Source organism: Corvus moneduloides, chromosome 4 (assembly GCF_009650955.1).
Source record: "Corvus moneduloides isolate bCorMon1 chromosome 4, bCorMon1.pri, whole genome shotgun sequence".
Taxonomy (NCBI): domain Eukaryota; kingdom Metazoa; phylum Chordata; class Aves; order Passeriformes; family Corvidae; genus Corvus; species Corvus moneduloides.
Genome location: NC_045479.1, coordinates 58239652 through 58250558, shown reverse-complemented (window position 1 = coordinate 58250558; position 10907 = coordinate 58239652). Strand labels below are relative to the sequence as shown.

General features: G+C 42.0%; 1 protein-coding gene across 10 annotated transcripts in view; it reads left to right on the top strand.

The window, feature by feature from the left end:
- Positions 1-1414: 1414 nt before the first annotated feature.
- The window catches only part of TAFA5 (TAFA chemokine like family member 5), a 524263-nt gene continuing 514770 nt past the window's right edge, over positions 1415-10907 (top strand). For 6 of the 10 annotated variants that reach the window (XR_004239671.1, XR_004239670.1, XM_032106457.1 and 3 more), the window contains exon 1: positions 1417-1946. Coding sequence is in view for 7 of the 10 variants with exons in the window: in XM_032106457.1 (XP_031962348.1) it covers positions 1754-1946 (193 nt within the window). In the remaining 3 variants the exon portion in view is untranslated. Of the gene's footprint in view, positions 1947-10907 lie in introns of all 10 variants that reach the window. The other 4 variants (XM_032106459.1, XM_032106460.1, XM_032106453.1 and 1 more) reach the window with 3 other exon arrangements.

Here is a 10907-nt window from a genome sequence, read left to right as displayed (position 1 = left end):
GGAATATGGATGAGCTTTTTCATGGCATTTTCATTATGCAAGTAAAACACAGGAGGAGATAATGGGGACATTTTGTGACCAAGCTCCTCTTCTAGTCTGCCGATCCTGCATGTACTTGGAACGTGACTACCTTCTGCAGAACTTAAAATATTAATTTGAAGACATTGCTATGGAGACTCCGAATGGAAAAGCTCAACTACCTGGTCCCTCTTAAAACATTCAAGCTTTTTATCATAAAGGATACTGGCACACATGTGAACTCAAGCCCTCTAAAGTGGGTTTCATAACGATGTGTTGCTGTCATTTCAGCGACAGAAACCGCGTGCCAACAGCAGTCCCCATAAGGACCGCAGATGGATACATAATGAGGAGTTGTTTCCTTTAGCATCTATGGTCGTGTCGAGGCGCAATACACCGTGGAGATTTCGAGCCGCACCGTGCAGGTGAGGGGACGGGGAAAGACAATTCCCTGGGCCACTTTTCCTTCTGTCGAGACCCCGTCTCAGCCGAGGGCAAAGACTCCCAGAGGGGGCTCTGGGCGGGCACCGGCTCCGCTCCCTTCCCCTCTGCTCGGTTCCCCGCCCCGCGCCACCACTCCGCTGGCGGCCGTGGGCAGACGCTGGGGGCCGGAGCCGCCTCTGCCCTGCCGAGGCACAGGGCTCGCCCCACGGCCCCTGCCCGCCGCACAGCCCGCGCCCACCGCCGGCCCCGCAGGGCTGGCAGCAGCCTCTGCGGGGACAGGGACAGTCGCCCCGCAGCCCCTCCCTCCCTAAACCCGCCGGGCGCCGCCTCGGGAGCGGGAGAGGGGAGCGGCGCGGGGCCGGGGGCGATGCGAGCCCCGGGGCGGGCGCGCTCCTCCGGCGGGGACGCGCGAGCGGAGCGGCGAGGGGGAAGGACCGCTCCGCTCGGAGCGCTGTGCACCTGTGGGCGTGACCGCCGGCCCCCTCCTCCTCCTCCTCCCGCTTCCCTTTACTTGAAGGGCCGGCGCCGCTGTAGCGGCAGAGCCTGAGAGCGGAGCGGGCGGCGCACGGAGAGGAGGAGACCCGCTGCCGACCCTCCGCCTAAAGTGTCCCGGCCGCCTCTCGCGCCTCCGCCCCGTCGAGCCGCAGGACCGGTCGGGAGGGGAGCCCAGGCTGGACAGGCCGGGAGGGGACGGGGCTGTCCTCGGCCTGGGGGCGCCGGGCCGGGGCGCGGATCGCCCTCGCAGCGCGGAGCTGCCTGGCGGAGCCCTGCCCGGCGGGCGGGCGGGCGGCGGTGGCGCCGGGCTGCCCTCGCCCCTCGGTGGCCCCCGCGGCCATGCTGCCCTGGGCTGGGGGGCGGCGGCGCCCTGAGCGGGGGTCGCCGTAGAGCGGCGGGCGGGCGGGGGAGGCCCCGCGTTAGCACCTCCGGGGCCCGCGCTCCGCCTGCGGGGGCTGCCACCGGGGAGGGGGAGGCAGGGGAAAGGACAGCAAGCGGAATAAGTTCTGCAAATTAAAAAAAAAAGAAAGGGGAAAAAAAAAAAAAAAAAAAAGCTCGTTCGTGGGACATCTTTGAAGCTCAGTACCACGCGAGGCATCCAAATCGCAGTGAAACCCTCCAGGCTAGTGAATCCCACTGCAGTGACAGGAGGGAAGCTGGCTGTGGCCACTGTGCCCAAGCCCTGCATGCATTAGAGTCGCCTTGGCTTTCTGGCTGGAAGATGATTCCTGCAACAGGACCATGTTGCTGATGATGAACAGCAAAGACGTTGGAAGATGCCTTCCTTGAGGATTACATGTGGAGAAAGGCCATCAGTCAAGGGGAGAGCTGGCTGGTGAAACTGTCTGACTTTCCCCCCACCGGGGAAGTGGCTTCAATGGCTCCATCTCCCAGGAGAAGCAGTAGGAAAGATGCCAACGCCTTGCCAAGCATGTCCTCAACTTTCTGGGCTATCATGATCCTGGCTAGTCTCCTAATCGCTTACTGCAGTAAGTACATATTTGTCCGGTGCTTTTGCTGGGCACAAATCTCTGCTCTTCCCATCTGAGGTAACGCTTCAGGCAAAGGCCAAGCTCTGAAACTGGCAGACATAGGTACTGTGCCTTAGACTTGGCCCTCAGCACATCTCCCCCCACTCCTCTATGATAAAGTAGGTAGACTGACACTTTAATGCTGCTGCTTCTCAGGAGAATGAGATATCCTTAGGTTGTAGATGTGGCATTTCCAGTCCAAACAGTAACGTCTCTTGGATTTTAGAAACAAACTTTCTAGCGGTAGTAACTCTGATTCACTGTTCACTGCTTAGTGTCAGATATTACCAATTCCTCCTAGGCTGCTCCCTCCTCTACACATTCTCCTAACTCTGTCCACCTTCCATGAAGAGAAGCTGGTTTGCTTATGTTCATTCTTTTAGGAAGCACATACTTAATCAAGTGACAGATGTCTTAACATCCCTGGGATCATATGTGATCCTCTGAAATGCCATAAGAGAAAAATCTTGGCACTTTCTTAGCATATCCTCAGCAGTTTAGTAAGTCCATGTTGCCAGTTTTAGAGCTGCATCTCAGGTTATTGGTAGAGTTTTTATATTCTTTTTTCAGTCTTGATAGATTTTCCATTAATCACACTGTTGCAGATAAGGTATCTGTTAGAATCAGGTACTCGGACTATAAATACTTTTAAAAGTCTTTAATTTTACCTGCTTTTTGTTTGTTTGTTTTGTTTTGCTTTCAGCAAGAATTGTTTTCAAGCAGTTATATAATGTAAATGGAGCTAATGCCCATACTTCAAGTCAAGGAATGCAAGTTAGTCCATAGCACCAGAGTGGGAAACTTGCAAAGAGAATAGAAAAAGCAGTTTTTACACAATAATAAAAAAAGGACACAGTTTATCAGAGAGGACCCGCATAGCTTTGCCAAAATGAATCGACACTGTATTTTTCCCCCCTGAACTGAATGGAGTCTGTAATTTACCCATGGTGCATATTGCTTTCATTAGCTGTAGCATAAAAGATTTTGCACTAGGCTTGTCTTGTTGAGCTGTAATAGGTGTAGGCTATGATGAATAGGAAATAGATGCTTTCTATTTTGCAGGAATTTGCAGGAGCATGCCTGCTGCATTTCTTAACCCTCTATTCCATTCCCTCCAACTACATTACATTGACCATTTCTCTGTGTGTGTGTTCTGGGGTTTTTTTGAAACAAGATTGTAATTGGTTAGGAGAACCTTTAGTTCACTTTTGTTTTGCATATTATAGAGGCTCTTCGTAGTGATGACACTGAAAGGGCATTATTCCAAAAAGAATAACATATTTTGTAATATTTTTTTGTAATTTGGCACATTTTGCATTACGCTTCTCATTAATAAAATCATAATAAACAGGCCACACTTTTAATAATATAAATTTGTACATAATGCTATATTCAATGTGTTAATATAAAGGATATAATAAACAACATAGTGAGTTTTAAAAGAATTTATTGTATACTAGGAGTGCATATTACAGAATGAATAGTTCAATGTAAAAGGAATTCAGCTTGATATTAGTGATAGGAAATATTTTATTAAGTTTGTGCTAGAAGTGTCCAGAGAGTCACAGGCTTTTTATGAGAATATATGAGATCTTCTGTGCATATATTTTCTACCAACATGGCCTCAAAAAGAGTTAGCATAAACTCTGACACTTCAAAAATTATTTATTTTCAGCATTGTGAAGTTTGACAGTGTTTTGTCCTAAAAATGAAGTAATCCATTTGAATTGCTACATATTGTTCATTGTTTATTTTTTGCATTGTTTACCGATGAAAAATGCAAATGTTGGCTGATAATCTGAAGGCATTTTCTGGTGTGCTTAAAGACCAGTTTCTAATTAGTTCTCTCAGCCAGTGTAGATGGTGTTCCTCAAATATGTAGTACACTCTTCATTTCATATAGCACTGAAAAGCACCATGCTGCTTAAAATATGCAGTGTCAAAACACTCCACCATTTATGTAATGCTTCACTGATTTGACAATTGCAATTCCAAATGTTAATGAAGCATCATGAATATTTTCTCTAGTGGTAGTATTTGAGACATTGCAAAAAATGGTTTTTGCTCTGTGAAAAATCAAGATGAAAAAAAAGTGAAGCTATTTCTAGGTAAAGCAGCACTTCAGATTTTATGAATTCTTTTAAAAATCAGCTAAAATTTAATCAGTCTTTTTTTCATCTGATGCCTTTTTCTGAAGAAAAGCAGATCTGGTGTTGGAGGGGACATGATGACTTTAAAAAACGCTTTAAAAATAACAGGATTGTGATATTTCTTAGGAAGTAAAAGAAATGAATTTGACTATATAAGGTGTTCTCTATTTTCTCCCACACCTTGTTGTCAGGTATATGGAAGTATACCAATAAAGGTGAATATATTATCAAAATAATTATAGGAACTTAATATTTTATTATCTCTCACTGTATCATTCTACTGCAATCAAACCCTTCAGCCTCCAAAACAAAATCTGGAAAAGAACTTTTCAATTTTTCCTTTCTTAATAGCACTGTAAGTAAAATTTTTGATCTATCTTGCCTCTTTCCATTTTTAATCTGTTAGTCTGACAAAGCTTATTCCTGAATCAGTTACTTGAACATTGCTTCTCTTTCTCCTAATTACTTTGTGAATCTTTGTTTCTGGAAGTGTATTTGTTGTACAATAGTCATCCCTGTTACTGGGAACAACCAGTAAACACCATACTCTTAAGTTCCACTTGACAGATAAGCACATTTATAAAGAATGTTCTGGATGTACATGTACAACCCATTAGACTTTCATTTATACTTTAATATCTGAAGCCCAATCATATTACTATTGATGTGGTAAAATGATAAACTGATAATTTTTTCTTTCTTAAATGTTTAGATTATACTTAGGGATAATGGCTCCATCCTATGGTGGAAGAGAAACCTGCATCAAATCAATTAGGTTAGTTGCTATAGTGATAAATATAATGTAATATTCTCCATCTGAAGGAAAATGGTCTGATTTGGTAGGCTCTCAACAGGGGAAGACAAAAACAAAGTAGTAGAAATAGGCTTTTTTTGGTCCTTGGTGTGACCAGCAAGGAGTTAGTTTACTTAACAGAAGCATCAGTAAATGTAAAAACAGCCTCAGAAGGCTCTTCTGGTAGAGGGTGGCCACCTTTGTGGCAATTCAGAATTAAAAGAGTTGTGGCATTTTTGGATTCCAGACATGCATCTTGCACACTTGTCTAATGAATAGGAGTAAACCAGAGAGAAGTACCTGCAGTGAATACCTCACGTTGTGTTTTTTACTGTTGTAAAGGTAAAATGAGTAGGGAGTATTCATGAACTGGAGTATGTATTTTGCCATGTTAGAAAGTTGGGTCAAATTAAAGAAATTCTATGTGGTATCACAGCTGCCTGCTACATCAGGAATCTAAATAACATAGTTGTGATTCAGAACTACTTTTTTTAGTGCATTTATTCAGTTGACTTTGCTATAAATATTGAGGAGCTTTTTATATGTAAATGGTAACTTTGTAAGCAATATATGAATCAGCTTTTAGCAAAGTTGTGGCTGTTACAAGCTTTTGCTTTTCCTTATTTTATACTGTTTAGTAAGCGTAAGGAATAGAACATTAGAGCCCTGTGCTGTTCTGTTAAGGTAATACTTCTAAGGGTGAGTAAATGTTTTTTTTGAAAAGAGCTACCAAAACTGAATGGTACTTGGAAAATTGACCTTCTTGCTTTAAATATTGTGTATGGAAGAAACAGTATGAAACCCAGCATTTGTGCTTACTAAATGGTGATAGTACTAGGAAAAAAGAATCTAAAAGTCCAAAATGCAAAGTATTTCTCATAACATAATACAGAGATGTTTTTGCTGTTGCTGAGCAGGGCTTACACAGAGCCAAAGCCTTTTCTGCTTTTCCTGTTGCCACACTGGTGAGGAAAGGGGTACCTGGGAGGCTGGGAGGAGACACAGTCAGGACAGGTGACCCCAACTGACCAAAAGGCCATTCCAGACCATGTGACACCATGCTCAGTATATGAAACGGGGGGAAGAAGGAAGAAAGGGAAAGGTTTCAAGTGATGGTGTTCGTCTTCCCAAGTCACTGTTATGCATGATGGAGTCCAGCTTTCCTGGGGATGGCTGAACACCTGCCTGCCCATGGGAAGGAATGAATTAATTCCTTGTTTTGTTTTGCTTGTGTGCATGGATTTTGCTTTCCCTACTAAACTGTCTTTATCTCAATCCACAAGTTTTCTGGCCTTTACCTTTCTGATTCTCTCCCCAGTCCTGCTCGTGGGGAGAGAGTGAGCGGCTGTCTGGGCCTTGGTTCCTGGCTGGAGTTAAACCATGAAAAAATATTATATTATATTATATTATATTATATTATATTATATTGACCTCACCTTAAATTGAGATCCTGTTACATAATGGGTAGACACTGCACATTTGAGAAATACCTTTTCATTGTCCTGTTCAGGAGCTGCTCTCTGTCTAAAAGATACGGGCTACTATGGTCTCTAGGTCTTACTGTTCTTACTTATGCTCTTTGAGACTGCCAGCAGGGATGGCAATTAACTGTGACTGTCACCTGGCCACTTCTACAACAGGAGCTACCATATCATCATGTATCAGCTACTGAACAGCTGTCAGATGGTAAATGGTCACTGCCCATTTATGTTGGATGAAAATAAGCTACCTCTAAATGAAAGCCTATAGCTCCTGTTATTGATCTGTTATCATTTAGGTAACTTCTTCCTTTTTCAAAACTGAAAACCACAGATTTTTTAAAAATCTGTTTACCTGATCTGTAACTTTATTATGTTTTCTGCAAGAATTACTGTGTATGTATTTTCCCCAAACCCTGCATGCAGGATGTGACATAGAGAGCAACTGTCATTAGTAAAACTTTTTTCAGTCTAATTTGTATATAGAAATCAAAAATTATACTTTCATGACATTAAATAAGAAAAGTAAAATATTAAAATTCTGTTTCTTTATGTAATGTCCCAGCTGCTCCTTTTGAAGTAGGATCAATTTTTGAGATAAAACCAGTGCTTTGAACTTGGTGGCCTCTACAACGTACTACTTGTCAATGTGAGTACCAAACTGACACTGAGATTGCCTCACCAGTTGTATTGTAGTCTGTCCAGATGATATATTACATAGAAGTCCTTGGCACCAACAGAAGAAATGTCTTCTTACTGCATTCAATATTGAATTCGACCCTTTAAGGCTAAGTAAGCACCATTACAATTTCTTACAATTTCTCAAATATATTTGAATTCTGGTAATTCATACTTTCATTGCAAGTATAACCACTGATAAAGATGGACAATGGGAAATAGGTAGGGAGGGGAAACTAGAAGAAAATGGATATTTTCATTTAAATACAAGACATTCCATGTCTTTCAGCAGGATTGACAGGACAGAGATTGAGACCTCTTTGACAGCTTTTTTATGCTGTTTATGTAATGTACTATTTTTTTCTTACCATATACTATGAAAACAGTACTGGGGGCATGGAGTAGAGCCCTGCTGCTCAAGCTAAGGGTGTAAACGTGAGCTAGATTGGATTTTGTTTTATTGGGGTCCCATTAATCTTTTGGTCTTTCTTTACTGATGCCACTGAAGAAGTAGTAGTAAGTCCTTCACTGAGCTTAACCCTTAGGGGTGGGTATTTCCCCACTTGTTCTTCTCTGCTAGAAGCTGATGGTATGAAATATCTCAGTTTTTAAGATGTAATTTAGTGCTTTCTTAGAGAGTTCTCTAACTGTAAGGCTATTATGTGAAAAAACCCCATTGACAGCAAGTCCAGCATCTGGCATGTCAAATACTGTTTTTTAGAGGTATGCCTTGAATGTTGTCAATAACTCAAAAATGCACTTGAATACTGAGCTACATATAGAAGAGTTAGATATATAGGCAAATCCTGGCAGCTTTGATTAACCCACAGTCTTCCTGGTCTTTGTTGCTATATTCAAACTAGAATGTTTCCATGCTTAGTCTTATGTTTGATCAGGTGTGCTGTTCCACTGCTGGGCTGGGAATCTATTTTTTTTTTCTGTGTTTAAATCTAAGTTAGACTGCTTTTTTGCACAGATGGTTGGCAAATATGCTTATTGTAGATGTTTTGGAAGTCATCTCTTCATGGATATGCTTTTATGTTAGCCCTGCAAATAGGAAAATGTTATGTGGTGACTATTTGAAAATATATGAACCGTATTTACACTGTTTTCCAATATTTTTAGTATAGAGGTTTATTTCAAAGACTTTGTGCATATTTTTCAATAAAAGGACTTTCCATGAATAACAAGTAAAATGGTAGAGGGTTTTGCATTTATGTGATGGTCTTTGGATCTCTTCCAAAATGTGTGGTCTGTGTTATTAGTTTGATCTCTGAATGGACTGCATCTTTGGATGTCTTCCTTCAAACACTTGATTGCTCTGAGATAACAGGAAATTATCTAACTGGAGTGAAGAGTATAACTTACTGTTTCTTAAAGGGGTCTCTGAGCAATAACCCCTCTGGTTTTCTCCTGAGTAGCATGCAGTTACTTAATATTATCTGTGCTTTTGCATGTCCTAACACTTCTCTTTGGTGCCTGCAGTCCAGTACAGCAATAAGGAAGTTGCTTCTCTAGAAGAAAGTGTTATTTATTTTGCCCAATTATATGCTGTTGTTGGAGAAAACATAAACTATATGTAGAGAGACCTCTAGCTTCAATTTTTCTTTTTACAATTCCCTCCAAGGCTGGTGTGACTTATTTATAGTTTTGATGGATTTTTTTTAATGTTTATATATTTTTTATATTTCTGCCTCATAAAATCATAGAATGCTATGTGATGGAAGGGACCTTGAGGGTCAGCTAGTCCCAAACCCCCTGCTATGGTCAGGGGCACCTTCCACTAGACCAGGTTGCTCAGAGCCCCATCCAGCCTGACCTTGTGCTCTTCCAGGGATGACAACTTTTCTGAGCAATCTCTTCCAGTTCCTTGACACCCTCACACTAAGGAATTTCATCCTAATATCTAAACCTCCCCTCTTTCGATTTGAAGCCAGTAATACTTAAAAACATTGCCTCTTACCCTATCACTAAATGCCCTAGTAAATGGTCCCACTCCTAGACTGCCTAACTCTTGCAGCCTGAGTTAACCCATGCCTTTATCTGATGCTTGGCTTCAAGAGTCCTCCTCCACTGTCATATCCTGCTCTTACAACAGGAGAATGTTTTCATAGTGCAGGATCTTACGATGTTTTCAGGATCACATACCTTACATAAGAAACCATTCTTCTGTCTTTGCCTGCAACTGAAAGTATCAATTTATGCTATGTCCCGTTTGTCCATTTTGGTGCTTTGAAGGTCTGGAACTGGGACTGTCTCTGGTTTTGTTTTATGTGGAGGTTAATTCCAGAACATAGTTAACAGATGTGTCCTGTTTGTGTTTTCTGTACCAGAAACTGAGTAAAAGCCCAGAACAGAATGCCTACGAGATTGGTAACATTTCAGATTGCAAGTTATGTTGCTTGGGTTAATTCCTCTTTTTCGTCCATTGTAGGAAGGAATTGTACTGACCAACTTTATTTAAGCATGGTGGAAGAACCTCATGGTTCTGTTATGCATCATCTGAGAGAAGGGTCCTTAATTCTCACAGCAATCAGAAATCACTACATATAAAAAGAAGTCTAACAAAAAGTAAATGGGAATGTTTACAGAGTTCTTGTTAATCCTACTAGAATTTATGGTGGCTTTGACCTTTGCTCTTGCAACTTTTTTTTTCTGATTATCTTAGAATGCTGATCTTGACAAATGTGTTCTAAGAGATGATACACTGACAAATTGAGGTTCCTTTAACCCTGAATGCCTCTATCACTCTTCAAACGCTCACCTGTCAATATTCCTTTTAGCGGATATTTAATTTTTCCATTGAACTAGACCAGTGCAAAGTTTGGCAGAACATCTTAACTGATGACAGAAGTGGGTTTAAGCTAAGCTGTTGCACTGTTCATTTAATGGTTGTCTTGGGGTGACTCCAAACTGGCACAATGGTTCAACTGAACGCAGAAATGTTGAAATGGTGTGGGAACAGCGGCTTCTGGCAGTTCTTCTGGCAGATGCAGAGAAAGCCCACAAAAATGATCAAGGGGCCGAAGCCTATGAAGACCAATAGAGAGAGCTGGAGTTATTCAGCCTGGAGAGGAGAAGGCTTAGGGAAGATCTTAGTTACAACCTTGCAGTATATCAAGGGGGCTTGTGAGAAAGATGGAGAGGGACATTTTCCAAAAGCCTGTAGTGACAAGACAAAGGGTGGTGGTTTAAACTGAAAGAGAGTAGATTCACACTGGACATAAGAAGTCTTTTACTGTGAGGGTGGTGAGACACTGGCATAGGTTGCCCAGAGAAGCTATGGATGTCCAGTTCCTGGAAGCATTTGAGATCAGGCTGGATGGTGCTTTGAGCAAGCTGGTCTAGTGGAAGGTGCCCCTGCCCATGATAGTGAGGGTTGGAACTAGATAATCTTTAAGGGTCCCTTCCAACCCAAACCAGTCTATGACTTTTGTTCTCTTGCTTTAAATTAAACAAAATGTAAGTGTAACAGATATTGAACAGTTGCCTGTTACTGATAGCATTCTCTTGTGTTACTGAAAGGGTCCACTGGTTTCTCATTTTTAAAACAAAAATGAACCTTCTGTTTAATTATACCTTGGGCAGACACTTTTCTTCTGTGCAACCTAAAAGAAATGTGACTGTTTTTTTTTTTTTTTTTTTTTTTTTTTTTTTTTTTTTTTTTTTTTTTTTTTTTTTTTTGTATACTGAACTATTACAGCTGGAGATGAGGGTCAGTGGCTCTGACCCAGGAAGAGGTGACCGGTCCGGGGAGATGGTCCCGAAAGGAATCGCCTTCCCGAGGTCCGGTGTCTTCCTCTCAGCTGCTGGCAGGAGG